The sequence below is a fragment of the Sylvia atricapilla genome, chromosome 6 (assembly GCF_009819655.1).
Source record: "Sylvia atricapilla isolate bSylAtr1 chromosome 6, bSylAtr1.pri, whole genome shotgun sequence".
Taxonomy (NCBI): Eukaryota; Metazoa; Chordata; class Aves; order Passeriformes; family Sylviidae; genus Sylvia; species Sylvia atricapilla.
The window spans coordinates 9,324,879-9,339,173 of NC_089145.1; the positions used below are offsets into that span (position 1 = coordinate 9,324,879).

Genomic DNA, 14,295 nt, shown 5'->3' on the forward strand with positions numbered 1-14,295 from the left:
TGCCAGGGGCTGGGGGCCACACACCTGCCCATTCCCCTCCCTGAAGGGCGGGCCTCTCCACCCACCACATCCCAAATTACCTGTGCCAAGGAAGCAGCCAGCACGTGGAAGGTTTGGGTAGGAAGGGATAATTCCAGGTATCTTGGAAAAGCTTCTGGAGCTGTCACAGTTCCACAGATCTGACTCTCATTCCCAGAAGCAGCTCAGAGCTTCATAGCCAGGAGAGTGCTCCCACAGCACCAGAGCTGTCAGAATGCTCCTGGGAGAAGCTGTTACTGCTTCCCACTGTGACACTCTGGATTTTGGATGCTGATCTCAAGCAGCAGCAGCCCCATAACTCAATTACTCCAATGGAGCTTCCTTTATTCCCTAACATGCAGTGACAGCCATGGGAATGAGGACTGGATCTGACATGGCACTGGGAAGGAGACTGTGCTCCTTTAGGCATTCTCCTATCCTCAGCTATGAAATAATGGGAACATTTTCCTGATCAGAATACTTACTTCTTCCACACATTCTCCTGAAGTCACTAAAAGCGGCACCAGGAATAAGACTTGGAAGACAGGATGGAGCAGGTATTGGGGAAATCAAACCCAGTGGCTGGGCAGGGAAGAGGCAAGCACTGGGCACTGAACAATCCCCATCCAGGAGGGAATTTCAGCCAGAAGGGCCAGGAGAGCAGCAGGAGGAGAGGGAGCAGGTACAGATTCCAGCAATTCCATTTTGTCCTGTTTTCCAAAGTTTGTCTTCCTTGTGTGAGGCATCTCTGCACCAGTCAGCCACATGCTCCCTCCTTTCTCTTGCTGGATTTACACCCTCAGTCAAGGCAGGAAAAGCAGGAAAAGTAAAAATAATTCCAGCAGTGCCATTTGTTAATGACACCAGAGAACCAAACTGGTGAGGAAAGCTCCTGAATCCCAGCAGTGGCAAGGCCTGACCATGGAAAAATGTTATTAAAGGAATCAGCAGCAGCTCAGCTGCCAGAGATGGAGATGACACAGAATTCCCAAAAAGGGAAGGCAGAGACGTTTATTCCGGCTATGCCACTGCACCTCACCTGAGCACAAAGCGTTGGTGAAAGACAACCACCCCCTCAAGGGTATGAACACACCCACTAACCAGGAATCCCGGGAAAACCCTTGGATGGAGCAAACACTCCCTCTGCTGCAGATGAGCAGGGGTGGAGGGAAGGGGGGCCAGGGCAGGAACAGGATTTGGGGAAAAAGATGTGAAGAATGCTGCCTCAGGCTGCTGCAGGGGCAGGGGGAGAGGGCAGTGGGACAGGCTGTGTCCCCTAAGGCCAGGACCCCTTGGATCCTGCACTAGGATCCTTCCTGCAGCAGCTGGAGGCAGGAGGGATCAGGAGTGATCCATCCCCCCAGGACGGAGCTCTGGGATCAGGGATCAGAGCCACTCATGCCAGCAGAGGGAAAGCTTGGCTCGAGCACCAAAAGGGTCACACAGCAAAAGGCCACGTCCTCATCCTCCTGCTTGCCAAATCCCAGGCTGCTCCCTCTGCCCACCCACCCCTCATGGATTCAGTGCAGTCAGTGGTCTGAGTGCTGCTGGCCTCAGGAGCAGCAGGAAACACTCTCTCCTCTATGTCAGGATGTCGTGGGCTTGGTGCTCCACCAGCATCTCCATGCTCCGCACGTCCGTGCACCAGAACTCCAGGCGATCCTTCATCCCCTTGATCTGCAAGGCAAGGCCACAGGCACAGAGTGCCTCAGCTCCTGGGAATGCCCACAGGCTTCTTCCCACACCTGAGAGCTCAAACCCTTCCTCAAAGTCCCACACACTGACAAAGGGAGATGCCTCATCCCTGGAAGTGTTCCAGACTAGGTTGGATGGGGCTTGGAGCAACCTGGCATAGTGGAAAGTGGGACTGGATGGGCTTTTCCCTCCCAACCCAAACCATCCTGGGATTCTGGGACTAACGGCTTCTACCAGCAAATCAGCAAGGGTTAAACTGAAACACAGCAAAGGAATTGTCTGCAGCTGGAATTCCAGGCACTCTTTTTTGGGTTTGAAGGTAAAGATACCCTGCACAGTCTCCTTAAGTGTTACAAGGATGAACTTGAGAAGCTCAGCAGCTCATTATCACCCTGGACTTCTCTCTTCCCAAGAGGAATGTGCCTCCTACATCCTTGAAACTCCCAGAGTTTTCATGCATTTAGGAATGAGGCCTGGATCCTTCTGCAAAACCCAGCTATAGCTTCTGTGTTCCATGGTGTTTGTGTGGCTTTCACAGTGCCAACCCCGTCCTGTTCCAGCTCCTGGAAAGTTTCTGGGTGAAACAATCTGGGGGCAAAGCCAAGCCCCCGAGGAGGCTCATTCCCAAGCCATGACTCATCCCCGGCTTCGGTGTCACTCCCAGGTCACCTCACCCTGGCCCAACAGGTGGCCCTGGAGTTGGTGGCCCTTACCTGCTGCAGGTCCAGCACCCGTGGCTGCACCCATGTCATGTGCACCCTCTTGTCCACCTCGTCAATGCTGCCCTTCACCAGCCCCACTGAGAGTGCCTTCATCACCAGCAGCTCCACCTGGGAACACAGATAATCCTGGGAAATGACCCAAATCACCCCATTTTCCCCTGAGATGAATAAAACTCGGCATCTTCATATGAGATTCCCTCAGAATGCAGGGCAGCAGCTCTCACACCTGTCCCCCTTCAGGTAACAGAACTGCCTTGTGACTCAGCACTTCAACATAGAGTTCTTCTCCTTAACACTTTTTCCTGAAACTGGATTTTAGGGAGTTTTTACTTCTTTTTTTCCTAAAACTAGATTTATTTTCTTTTCTCTGAAATCCAAGGAAGAACAAAGCAATTGGAAAAAGCCAAAAGATCCCAATTGTCCCCAAGCAGCAGGTGGGAGTTGGTCTCTTCTCCCAGAGACCAAGTGACAGGACAAGGGGAAATGACCTCAAGCTGCGCCAGGGGAGGTTCAGGTTGAACACCATGAAGAATTTCTTCATGGGAAGGGCTGTCAGGCACTGCCCAGGGAGGCACTGAAGTCCCCATCCCTGGAGGTGTCCCAGGAATGAATGGATGTGGCACTCAGTGCTTTGGACACAGGTTGGACTCAATGATCTCGGAGCTTTTTTCCAGCCTAAATGATTCTGGGATTCTGTGTGGTTCAGGTCCATCCAGGCACTCCCAGAGCTCCAGAGCTGGACATTACCAAGGGTGTGTAAGCCCAAACTCACCTCGTTGACAGTGACTTTGGCACTCTTGGCAATCTCCTCGAAGGTGAGCTGGCGGTGGTTGGCCGGGCGGGTGAAAGTCATCTGGATCCAGGGAACAAACAAACAAAAAAAAAAACAAAACAACCCCCACAAGCTTTTAGGGATTCCCACAGCTCACAGAGCCTCCCCCAAGCTGTTCTGCCCAGTCCCACACTGCACTGGCAACTGCATTTCTCATGTTTAACTCATCTCATCTGAAAATTAGTCAAACAAGAATGTTTGACACCAGTGTGGTGTGGTGACAGCAGAGCCTTCCAGCGACAGGAAGGGACTTTTTCAGGTTGTCCATCAGGGAAAGGACCCTCAGTCCTTGGGAAATAAAGATGTTTAATTGTGTTCTAGAAGTTATGTTCCACTGGAACATACCCCAGACACCATCCCTGAAGGATTGCTCTCCCCCTCCTCCATATCACAGAATTGACACCTTCCACTATCCCAGGTTGCTCCAAACCCCATCCAACCTGGCCTTGGACACTTCCAGGGCCAGCCACAGCTTCTCTGGGCAAACTGTGCCACGTTCTCACCACCCTCACAAGGAAGATATTCTTCCTAGTATCCCACCTAACCTGTCAGAGAAGCCATTCCCCCTTGTCCTGGCACTCCATCCAAGAGCCCCCCTGGACCTAGGGACAAGCAAGCCCAGCACAAGGTGTTTTCCCTCATGGCACCTGCCTGTGGCTCCATCTACAGGCAAAATCCACACTGAACTTCCTGCACGGAGGAGTTCCTGCAGGTGAGTGACCAGACACACTGAGCACATCCCAGCTCACCTCCATCAGACACAACAGCTGGATCTTCTGCAGCAGGAGCGCTTCGTTTGCAGCCAGGTCAGGCTGTGAGTGGAGAAGAGGCACCAAATCAGGTCAGGATTACATTTTCTCCCCATTCTGGGGCAGAACAGCTTTACATACAGGAATAAATCCCTGGGAGGGCTCATTTAGGAGGAAGGAGGCCACCACAGCTCACCCACCAGCCAGGAATGGTTCCAGAAAACAACCCAAGTGCCAGCAAACTCACAAATACACTGCTATGCCAATGATTTCTGGTTTAGCCAGTGCAGGTAACATCCACCATCACTGTTTTGCCTCACACTTCCCAGAACAAGAGGGAAAAACACAGTTTTCCACTGGAAGCATTCCAGAGGGAAGCCAAAAGGACACTAACTATGTGCATCAAGATGGAATAAGCACTCCTAGGCTCCGACCAGAATTTTACCAGTGCTCCAGAGCCAGGAACGAGACAAAGGTTATTAAGAAGAAGTCCACAGACTCCAAGTGTCAGGTGGAAATCCCATGCCTGGGCCTTCAGCAGTCCCAGAGCCCTCACCTGCTGCCCCCAGGCCGACTTGAGGGCCTGGAAGGTCTCCACGTTTCCGCTGTTGAAGGCGAAGAGGGTGTCAATGAGCCACTGCCGGTCTGTGCTGCGCAGGGACTCCAGCACGGGGTGCATCAGCTGCAGGGACAGGCAGGAGGCTGTCACCAGGGGAAAACCAGCTCCTGGAGCTCCAGGGGTGAAGGGATGTGGCAGCACTCACCAGCTCCCCAAAGTTGTAGACGCCTTCTCCCAGCAGCCCAGCCAGCCCAAGGGTGAAGGCTCTCTCCTGCTGCTCTGATACTGGAAAAAAAAACCAAACAAAAATAATTTGGATGAAAAAAGACCCAAACAAAAACTACTACAGATAAAAAATACCCTAACCAAAAATAGCTGGGATAAAAAAAAAAAAAAAAAACAGCAAAAAATAATTTGGATAAAGCACCACTTTAAACTCCATCGAGCCTTCCCTCACCTACAGTAAACTATTCCCAGCCCTCATCTTCCCCTACACCACCTGAAATTCAGGAGCCTGCAGTAATCACAGCACAAAAGGGCTGCTTTTTGAATCTAGAGTGAAGATTTTGGGGAATTGGAAAAAAATTGACCTTCTGGCAGAGCCATTCCCCCTTTTTTCCCGGTGCAACTCAGGAGCAGGCCGCCAGGAGTCACTCCTCAGTCCGGCCAGACCTCAGATCCACCACGGCACAACCAAAACAACACAGAGGGAAAACCTCAGCCAGGGCACTTATTGGGGCTGGGGGGATGAAGCCAAGCGTGGAAAGTGGGATTTGTCCTGGGGAGGAGTTACCTGGCAGGTCCTTGACCTCGATGCAGCCCAGGAAGCGCAGCGCATCCTTGTAGTAGGCGGCGTGGTTCCCCACGGTCTGGTAGTACTTGCTGGAGAGGTCGTAGAAGCGGCTGTGCACTGATGTCACCCCGGGAAGGGTGTTCAGCATCTCCTCCACCTCCTCAATGGTCTCCTGGGAAGGACAAGAGCTGGCTCTTACAGCTCCCAGCTCCAAGAGGGCAGCCTTCCCAAGACATCCCGGTGACATCCCGGGCAAAGCCACCATCACTCCCACACCTTTCCCTGTGCTGAGCTCCTGGCACTGGTTGCTCAGAGAAGCCCTCGGAAGTGTCCAAAGCAAGGGTGAAGCAACCTGGTGTAGTGGAAACTGTCCCCACCCATGACTGGGTGATCTTTAAGATCCCTTCCAACCCAAACCATTCCAGGATTCCATCACCCAAACCCATCCGTCTGCACACTGCTCTAAGAGAACCAAAGCTGCCCTGTCTAAAAAATATCACTTCAGGTTTAAAAGAGAGTTTTAAAACCAGCCAAGGATGACAAAACCCATGTGCTTTGCCACAGGTCACCTTGAGCAGCTCCCACATCCTGGTGAGCTCACAAGCTCCAAGGGGCCAGGAGCTGGGATAACCATGGAATGTCACAGCAGCCCAAAACTCCCCACACTTGGCCACCCCTCACCTTGGTGACCTGTAGGTCCCCGATGTTGAGCTTGAGGGCCCCGATGGCTGTTTTGCACAGGATCACGGCCTCGTCACTGCTCTTCACCTGCAGGGACACAGGGACCTGTTCAGAGTGTCACCTGCAGCCAGGTGTGCTCCAGGGGCTGGATAAATGTCACTTGTGAACATGTTCCTGCATTCAAATCCCTGTGGAAAGGTGCTGTTCTCCAGCACAGGTGACACACGTGCAGTGAGTCTTGGCTGCTCCGAGGAAAAACACACCAAGAGCAACTTCCAACATACCTTCTCCCGGGTCTTCTCCAGAAAAGTCAGGGCCACATTGGGATCTGGAGTAGAGGGAAAAATAGATTTAAACGAGCAGCTCTCATGGAGCTAAAAATCGCTGAGCAAGATACCTTTTACAGGATTCCTGAAGGCTGGAATATAGGTTTTCCATGGTGTATCCTTAACCTGCAGCAGGTGCTGCCAGTTAAGCCAGCCTTTTCCTCACCAACCACCTCTCCAGAGAAGCTGTGGACTCTCTACTCCAGGGATCAACAACAACTTAAAACTTTTTTTAAGCCAGCACTTTCCCTTCCTGACACAGCAGAACCGCAACAACTTCCCATCCAAGACTGACCCATCCCTGGCCACATTCCAGAGGTAACAACAGGACAGGGAAGAGGGGAGGACACGCACCTGTCATCTGCCGCACCACGTGCAGGATAATCTCCACCAGGGACAGGGGGTTCACCCTGCAGGGAGCAGCTCAGAGTCAGCACAGGGCCCCCCAGGTGACCCCCAAGCCCCCCAGGTGACCCCCAGTAACTCACCTGTGCTCAAACTCGCTGATGAAATTCTCATAGAGCTGTGGGGACAAGGACAGGGACACTCAGGGCAAAGGACATCCCAGTTCAGAGTTTCTGACCATATTTACTCTCTATTCCAGCTCATTTGAACATCTCTGGAAGTGCTGGAGAGGGCTCTGAGCCAACTGGGCTAGTGGAAAGTGTCCTTTCCAGGGAAGGTGGAACATGATGATCCACGAGGTCTCTTCCAACCCAGACCATTCTAGGATCCTATGATTTTTCCAGAAAATCGAGCATCCCATACAAAAATTCTAGTACTGTTCAGAACCCAGAACTCCTCATTTTATCTAATTCTATCCCCATAGGCTTCTTCCAGGGAACAGTCATCCCGCACTTGCAAACCTCTTGTTAAAATGTGGAATGAAAAAAAAAAAATCCCCCCGCAACTCCCAAAATTAAAAATTTTAGGTGAGTGAAGTAGAGAATCACTTTGAAGCCTCTGCAGACACTTGATTTTAGCTAAATTTTCACACAGTCAGCAGTGCAAACACCCCGGGAGCTGAACCCACGCTGGTTAGTAATGCTCCAAGAAAAACAGGAAAGAGAGAAGCCACAGGCAGAGTTTTTCCTTGGACAAAAACCCAAGAAAAGCTGGGAAGAGTCAGCTCACCTTGATGAGCCCATCTCCCTGAGCGAAGCAGGGGTCCTGCACGAAGTCCAGCACCTGCAGAGTGAGCTGGTGCCACAGCCTAGGGACACAGAACAGCCCCGTGAGCCCAACGCCGCCAACCGCGCCACATCCCGGGACGTGCCGAGCGCACCGTGCGGGGACTGACGAGGGCGGGGGTCGCGGGCGAGCCGGGGGCTGGGACCCCCCGACGGGGGCAAACACCGCCGGAGTCACCTTTCGGGCGACAAACGAGGCGGCTAAAGGGACGCGGGTCCAGCCGGGCCCCGCCAGGGCTCCTCAGCCGGGCGGGCCCGGCCGCGCTCGGCTCCGGGACCCGGGGCGGGCGATCCCCCCGCACCCCGTCCCCGCTCACTTCTTGTTGTAGAGCTCCTCGAGGCGGTGCCACACGGCGGCCTGGCCCGGCCCCGCGCTCTGGCTCTGCTGCAGGAAGCCCGGCACGTCCTTCATGGCGGCGGCGGGGCCCGGACGGAGCCGGGGCCGGGACCGGGACGGGGCCGGACGGGACCGGAGCGAGGAGGAGGCCGCGCCGTCCCCGCTGTGCGCACTCACTTCCGGCCGCGCGGGGCACGCCGGGTACCGTAACGACCCGCGCCCGCCGCCGCCGCGCACTCGCTTCGCGCCGGTCCCGCCGCGTCCCGCGGTCACCGCGGCAACGCCGCCGCGCCGCCAGCCCCCGGGCCTTCCTCCGCCGCCTCTCCCGTCGCCCGCACCGCCGGAACCGCCGGAACCGCCGCACCGATCCCTGGCGGGGTGAGCGGCCGGCGGGAGCGCGGCGCCCGCGCTCGCGGCAGTGCGGTAGCGGCGATGGAGCGCGGGGCGCGGGCGCTGCTGGCGGCCGGTGAGCGCCGGGGCCGGGGGGAGCCCCGGGAGCCTCGGGCCGCCCCCAGCACCGCTGTGCTCTCTTGCAGCCTGGAGGAGCCTGTGGGGGCGCGGGCCCTGCCATGGCGCCGGCGGCAGCACGGCACGGGCCGCCCGGGGCGGCGGGGACGGGAAGGGGCTGGCCGGCGGCGGAGCCGGGAGGTAGGTGGGGAGTGCCCGGCTGGGGGCTGCAGCATCCCTGCGGGAAGGGGAGGGGGGGGATCGGTGTTGGGATGGGATGTGCTCCCGTAATGGAGGATGTCCCGTCCCCGTCTAAGCAGGCACATCGCTCTGTGAGCCAGGGCTGGCCTGGGAGCTTGCCAGAGAAATCTCTGTTTTTCCAAGATTCTGAGTTCAGTTCCCTTGGAACCCGGGTTGACAGGGCAGAGCCGTGTCCTTGTGACTGCAGGGAAAGGCAGTGTGGTGTCACATCCCTGGGAAGGCGCTGTCACACATCCCATGCAAGGCAATGTTACATCCTTTGGAAGGCAGAGCCACGTCCCTGTGACTGCAGGGAAAGGCAGTGCAGTGTCACATCCCTGGAAAGGAACTGTCACATGCCAAGGAAGGCAGAGCTGACCACCCTGAGGCCTGGAAACACTTCCAGCTCTGTCTTTGCTCCTCGGGCTTGCTTGCCAAGCTCTCCTGGCTCTCCCCATGCCTGGTCTGGACTGTGCACAATGCCTTGCTCCAGCAGCACTAATTTTCTGGGAGAAGCTGTTCCTTGCTGATAATGACTGTTCCCGAACTGCTAATGACTGTTCCCAGATGATAATGGCTGTTCCAAGCCCAGCTGGGCACAGGGCTCAGATTCCTTTGGACAAGGACACACAGAGCCCAAGGGAGGAGCAGGAAAATGTCAGTGTCTGTGCTCACCTGAGCAAGGTGACACATCACCCTGAGAAAATTGTTGAACACAGGACACAGCAGGGTCTCCTGGATCCCAGAGGAGCATAAATCAACATTGACACTGGGGATTCCCAGTGGCTCCAGCCTTGTGGTCATCCCTGTCCAAAAAGCCCTCCTCTCACAGGAATACCAGTGATTTGGTATTTTAGATCCACATAAGGAATTGCAGAGGGACATGTCTGCTCCAGGGGTTGGGTCAGACTAACAGCCGAGTTTTTTCCTAGTGAGGCCCAAGCACAATCCTGCTCAGAGAATAGCTTTCTCTGGAATTTTTGGGTGATTTTCTCCCCACTGAGCCAAAGTCACTGTCGGTTCTTTCAGTGCTGTGCTTCCCCCTGTGCCGAGCAGGATCCAAGGCTCCAGGCCCTTCTGTCTGAGTGCAGCTGCCAGATCCATTTTGGGCAGGTGGGGAGGTGACAAAGGGAAGCAGAAGCTCACCTTGGAGGATGTGGCTGAGCTGCTCCGGAAGAAGGAATGTCGGCGTGTGGTGGTGATGGCCGGCGCCGGGATCAGCACCCCCAGCGGCATCCCGGACTTCAGGTGATCTTCCATCCTCTGTAGCCTTGGAGGGCTGAGGTCTTGTCCATGGGAAGGGTGATTAAATATTGGAAGGGGCTGCCCAGGGAAGTGGTGGAGTCACCATCCCTGGAGGTGTCCGAGGAACGCCTGGACACGGCACTCAGTGCTCTTGTTGACAAGGTGATGACGCATCACAGGTTGGGACAGGTGGAAGGTCTTGGAGGTCTTTTCCAACCTCAGTGATCCTGGGATTCTGTCTCCAGCCCAGGTCCCACTGCAGCCCCTCTCAGCTTCCCCCTGTCCCCCACAGGTCCCCCGGGAGCGGCCTCTACAGCAACCTGGAGCAGTATGACATCCCCTACCCCGAGGCCATCTTTGAGCTGGGGTATTTCTTCGTCAACCCCAAGCCCTTCTTCACCCTGGCCAAGGAGCTCTATCCCGGCAACTACCGCCCCAACTCTGCCCACTACTTCCTCCGCCTGCTGCACGACAAGGGGCTGCTTCTGCGCCTCTACACCCAGAACATCGACGGGCTGGAGAGAGGTGAGCTCCCTCTTCCCATCTCCAGCAGCAGCATCAGGAGTTGAGGAGAAAAGCAGGATTGGGGAGATGCATATAGGGAGGCTCTGGCTCAGTCCTTTGCCACACACTGTATTCCAGTGGCTGGGATCCCTCCTGACAGGCTGGTGGAAGCCCATGGCACATTTGCCACTGCCACCTGTACGGTGTGTCAGAGGAACTTCCCCGGAGAGGACTTCAGGGTGAGTGGGCCCAGCCGGGCATCAACACAATTAACACAAGGAGGCATTAATTATTAAAGTAATGACAGGTCCAAACCTGTTCTTTTGCCCTCAGGGACAAGAGGTTTATGAAGGGGACCAGGTTTGGGGCTGGGCGTTGGTGGTTCTGAACCCCTGTGACAGGCAGGTTTGGGGCCTCTCGTCTCATGGGGACAGGGTCCCTGTGACAGGCAGTTTTGGGGTCTCTGCCTTCAGGGAGATGTCATGGGGGACAGGATCCCTCGCTGTCCTGTCTGCACTGGAGTCGTCAAGCCTGACATCGTGTTCTTCGGCGAGCAACTCCCGCAGCGCTTCCTCCTGCACCTCACAGACTTCCCCATGGCAGACCTGCTCTTCGTCATCGGGACATCCCTGGAGGTCTGGGAATAAGGGATACCCCTGGGAAAAAGGCACATGGAAAACAGGGCCTGAAGGGACTCCAGAGGGGAGAGAGGGCCTAGAGAAGGGAAGAAAATGAGTTAGGGAGGTGCAATTTGAGATGGAGGGTAAGAAATAGGGTGGAGGTGCTCTGAGAGACCCTCTGGAAACCAGGTGGGCACCTGGAGAACTGAGGAAAGGCCACCAGGTAACCGGTGACACTGTGACCTGTTCAGAGCTGGGGTGGCTGAGCAGTTCCAAGCTGAGAGCGGCAGGAACTGGTGTCCCTGGCAGGGTGACTGTCCCTGTGCCCCCTCGGTTGTCCCCTCAGGTGGAGCCCTTTGCCAGCCTGGCCGGAGCTGTGCGCAGCTCCGTGCCCCGGGTCCTCATCAACCGGGAGCTTGTGGGCCCCTTCGCGTGGCAGCAGCGCCACAACGACGTGGCCCAGCTCGGGGACGTGGTCGGCGGCGTCGAGAAGCTGGTGGAGCTGCTGGGCTGGAACGATGAGATGCAAACACTGATCCAGAAGGAGAAAGAGAAGGTGGGAGGAGGTTCAGACCCCCAGCTCCCCCTCAGCCCCTACGTTCCCTGTGCTGGAGTTATGCAGGGGAGTGGGTTTGTGCTTGCTGGGGTCACATTGCACAGGAAAGTGTGAAAAAACTCCAAACCAACCCAAACCTGAATGCTGTTTCACAACCAATGTGTCAGGGCAGAGTGCTGTGGGCTAAATGTGTCTGTAGTACATGCGAAGACATGAATTTACCAGTCCCAGATTAACTAGGAACATGGAAAAGGACAGGATTTGGGGTGAAAGCAGTGACCCTCTCAGGGACTGAAAAGCTTCCAGTTATGTCACCTGCTTTGTGATTTGTTCTCACACAAGCTCTATAGCTGTAGCTGGAGGTGCAGATTTCAGGGGATGGGAGAAATCAGACAGGAAATCCTGTTGGCCAGCCAGTGCCAGGCTGTGAGGCAGCAGAGCCTCAACACAAAACTGGGATATTCCGCAGGCAGCACTTCCCTTGGCTGTGAGGGGCTGGAAACCCTCACTCCCTACGGTCCCTTCATGGCTGTGCTTCCATTTCCAGATGTTCCTCTGGAGCAATAAGCAGTAGGAGAGAGGGAAGGGAGGCTCCAGTTGTGCTGAGACCCAACCAGTGCTGCTGTGGCCGGACAGGGAGTGGGATTCCTGCTCCTGCTTCACCTGGCAGTAATGAATCCTTAAATAGACTTTTTTCCCCCACTGTTCTCACATCTGTAACCTTCTGGGATCTTCAGGAGCGAGAAATTTCAGAGGAACAAGTTCATAATTACTTGGAACTCAGTGCTGATGTTAATTACTACATTCCTTTACACCACTGGGAGGTTTTTTCCACATCTGACATCAAACACAGCTGTATTTTTTAGGCATACATTGTCCAAATGTGACTTCATAAAATCTGGCTTCAGGATTCCAATTGTAACATCCAGATTGCTCTTACTTCCCTCAAATTATGCATCAGGAATGAGTAGGAATTCTTAGCCTTTTCGCCAGGTCTTTGATTTTTCACTACCAAAGTTTTGGGGACCAGCCAACCCTTGGCTTGATGCTTGAGCAGCTCTGAATCCCTGAGGAATAATGCTGATGCAACAGTGATGGTGGAAAACCAGTTGCTTCTAGCAACCTGGACTAGTGGAAAGTGTCCATGGCCAGGGGTGGGACTGGATGGTCCCTTCCAAGCCAAACCATCCTGGGATTCCAGGATTGTGTGAAACCTGTGGGGATGGTGTTTGGGCTGGAATGTTTGATGTTCCCTGGCAAGCACTGTGGTCTCTGCTTCCAGCTGGATGCCAAGGACAAGTAGCAAGGTGCTCCTGTCACCCCTCAGCATGTCACTTGAGGACGTCCAGCCGTGAGTGTCACCAGCAAGTGTCCGGGGACCTGGGGGCTCATGCCAGCACATCCAATGAGCTCTGTGTCTGCAGTTGGCTGTTTGGATCTTCCTCCTTCTGAGCCATCCATCCAGGAACCCCTCAGAGGCACTGGTTCCATGGAGCAGGAGCTGGAATGCTGTGAAGGTCAGGCCAGGACAGACTAGAGAGTGTTTTCCAGCTCCCACCGGGCTGAGCATCCAGTTCCTGTCACAGCTCCTCCCCAGCCACTGTTCCCTTGGCCATGATCCTCAGCTGCTACAGGCTGTGTTTAGTCTTCCATGAAATCTCTGCTAATCAGAGGACAATCAGGGGCAGGGGGGCTGCCCCTCCATTCCCATTCCAGCTCAGGCTGCTGGGAAATTTCTGAATCAGTGCAGTGTTAATTATTTAATAATAAAGAGAGATAATTCATTTCTGGATGTCACCTGAGGGGTTTTCTGTAAAGTCACACCTTCTGTCCCCACCACGGCTTCTTTCACCTGCTTTTTAGTACCTTTTTTCCCCCGTTGTCCCCCTCACACAAGTGCCTTTCCCTGCTGTAGATGCCATCCTGGGGGTGGCCGTGTCACAGCGCTGCAGCCACATCCCACACCTGCCACAGCACAATGCAGAGCCTTGTGGCACATCCACACTGGAACCATCCCCTGCTTCCCCCCGAAACAGAGTTCCATGGTTCTATGAACACCTCCTCCCAAAATGCCCAGTGCCAAGCTCAGCCCCTGCTCCAGGGCATTCCAGGCCAGGCCTGGCAGCTGTTCTTAGGGATTTAAGCACTCTGGAAAATTGAAACAGTATCAGAAACAACTGCATTACAAACATCAGACCCCCCCTTTTCCTTCTGCATGGAAAGCTTGGGAAAGCTTCAACAGCTGGGAAGGGATCAAGGGTCTGTGTCTGCACACAGAAGGGCTAGAGGGGGGTGGGTTTTGCTAGTTTTTAAAAAAAGGAGAAATATGCAATTGGCCTGAAAGCTCACACTGTGACAGAGCAGGGCTGTCCCCAACCCAGCAGCCTGGAATGGCACTTGAGAGTCCTGAAACACAGAATCGTCCAGGTTGGAAAAGACCTCCAAAATCGAGTCCAACCTGTGACTGATCCCCACCTTGTCATCAGCCCAGAGCATTGAGTGTCATGTCCAGGCCTTCCCTGGACATCTACAGGGATTCCCTCCACCACCTCCTGGGTAGCCCTTTTCAATGCTTCACAACCCTTTCTGTGAGGAAATTTTTCTGAACCACCCCTGGCAGAGCCTGAGGCCATTTCCTCTCACCCTGTCTCTTGCTCCCTGGGAGCTGCACCCTCCTGTCAGGGAGTTTGTGGAGACCCAGAAGGTCCCCCCTGAGCCTCCTTTTCTCCAGGCTGAGCCCCCTCAGCTCCTTGTGCTCCAGACCCTTCCCCAGCTCTGTTT

At 54.9% G+C, this 14,295-nt stretch overlaps 2 protein-coding genes across 2 annotated transcripts; one reads left to right on the plus strand and one right to left on the minus strand.

Annotated features, from left to right (window-relative positions):
- Positions 1–1,003: 1,003 nt before the first annotated feature.
- On the minus strand, positions 1,004–8,083 carry PSMD13 (proteasome 26S subunit, non-ATPase 13). The gene is made up of 13 exons (XM_066320607.1): positions 7,883–8,083; positions 7,510–7,588; positions 6,864–6,898; positions 6,730–6,785; positions 6,334–6,377; positions 6,050–6,136; positions 5,369–5,540; positions 4,781–4,860; positions 4,573–4,698; positions 4,017–4,079; positions 3,208–3,288; positions 2,427–2,543; positions 1,004–1,695 (listed from the first exon to the last, which is right to left on the minus strand). Exons 1-13 carry the CDS (start codon positions 7,975–7,977, stop codon positions 1,600–1,602), a joined length of 1,131 nt encoding a protein of 376 aa, XP_066176704.1. The 5' UTR covers positions 7,978–8,083; the 3' UTR covers positions 1,004–1,599.
- A 1,610-nt stretch (positions 8,084–9,693) lies between these two features.
- On the plus strand, positions 9,694–13,298 carry SIRT3 (sirtuin 3). The gene is made up of 6 exons (XM_066320611.1): positions 9,694–9,837; positions 10,127–10,359; positions 10,477–10,577; positions 10,812–10,973; positions 11,305–11,514; positions 12,797–13,298. The coding sequence occupies exons 1-6, from the start codon at positions 9,791–9,793 to the stop codon at positions 12,815–12,817; spliced, it is 774 nt and encodes a 257-aa protein (XP_066176708.1). The 5' UTR covers positions 9,694–9,790; the 3' UTR covers positions 12,818–13,298.
- Positions 13,299–14,295: the final 997 nt, after the last annotated feature.

What these genes read in the sequence shown, in the direction of transcription:
- PSMD13 (XM_066320607.1), bottom strand. Translation starts at nt 7,977, where the DNA reads ATGAAGGACGTGCCGGGCTTCCTGCAGCAGAGCCAGAGCGCGGGGCCG. An exon ending in CCAAAGTCACTGTCAACGAG is followed by an intron (nt 2,544 to 3,207) that starts GTGAGTTTGGGC and finishes CTGTGTTCCCAG; the next exon opens with GTGGAGCTGCTGGTGATGAA. An exon ending in GGGTGCTGGACCTGCAGCAG is followed by an intron (nt 1,696 to 2,426) that starts GTAAGGGCCACC and finishes CTTGCCTTGCAG; the next exon opens with ATCAAGGGGATGAAGGATCG.
- SIRT3 (XM_066320611.1), top strand. Translation starts at nt 9,791, where the DNA reads ATGGCCGGCGCCGGGATCAGCACCCCCAGCGGCATCCCGGACTTCAG. An exon ending in AGCGGCATCCCGGACTTCAG is followed by an intron (nt 9,838 to 10,126) that starts GTGATCTTCCAT and finishes TGTCCCCCACAG; the next exon opens with GTCCCCCGGGAGCGGCCTCT. An exon ending in TCCAGAAGGAGAAAGAGAAG is followed by an intron (nt 11,515 to 12,796) that starts GTGGGAGGAGGT and finishes CTCTGCTTCCAG; the next exon opens with CTGGATGCCAAGGACAAGTA.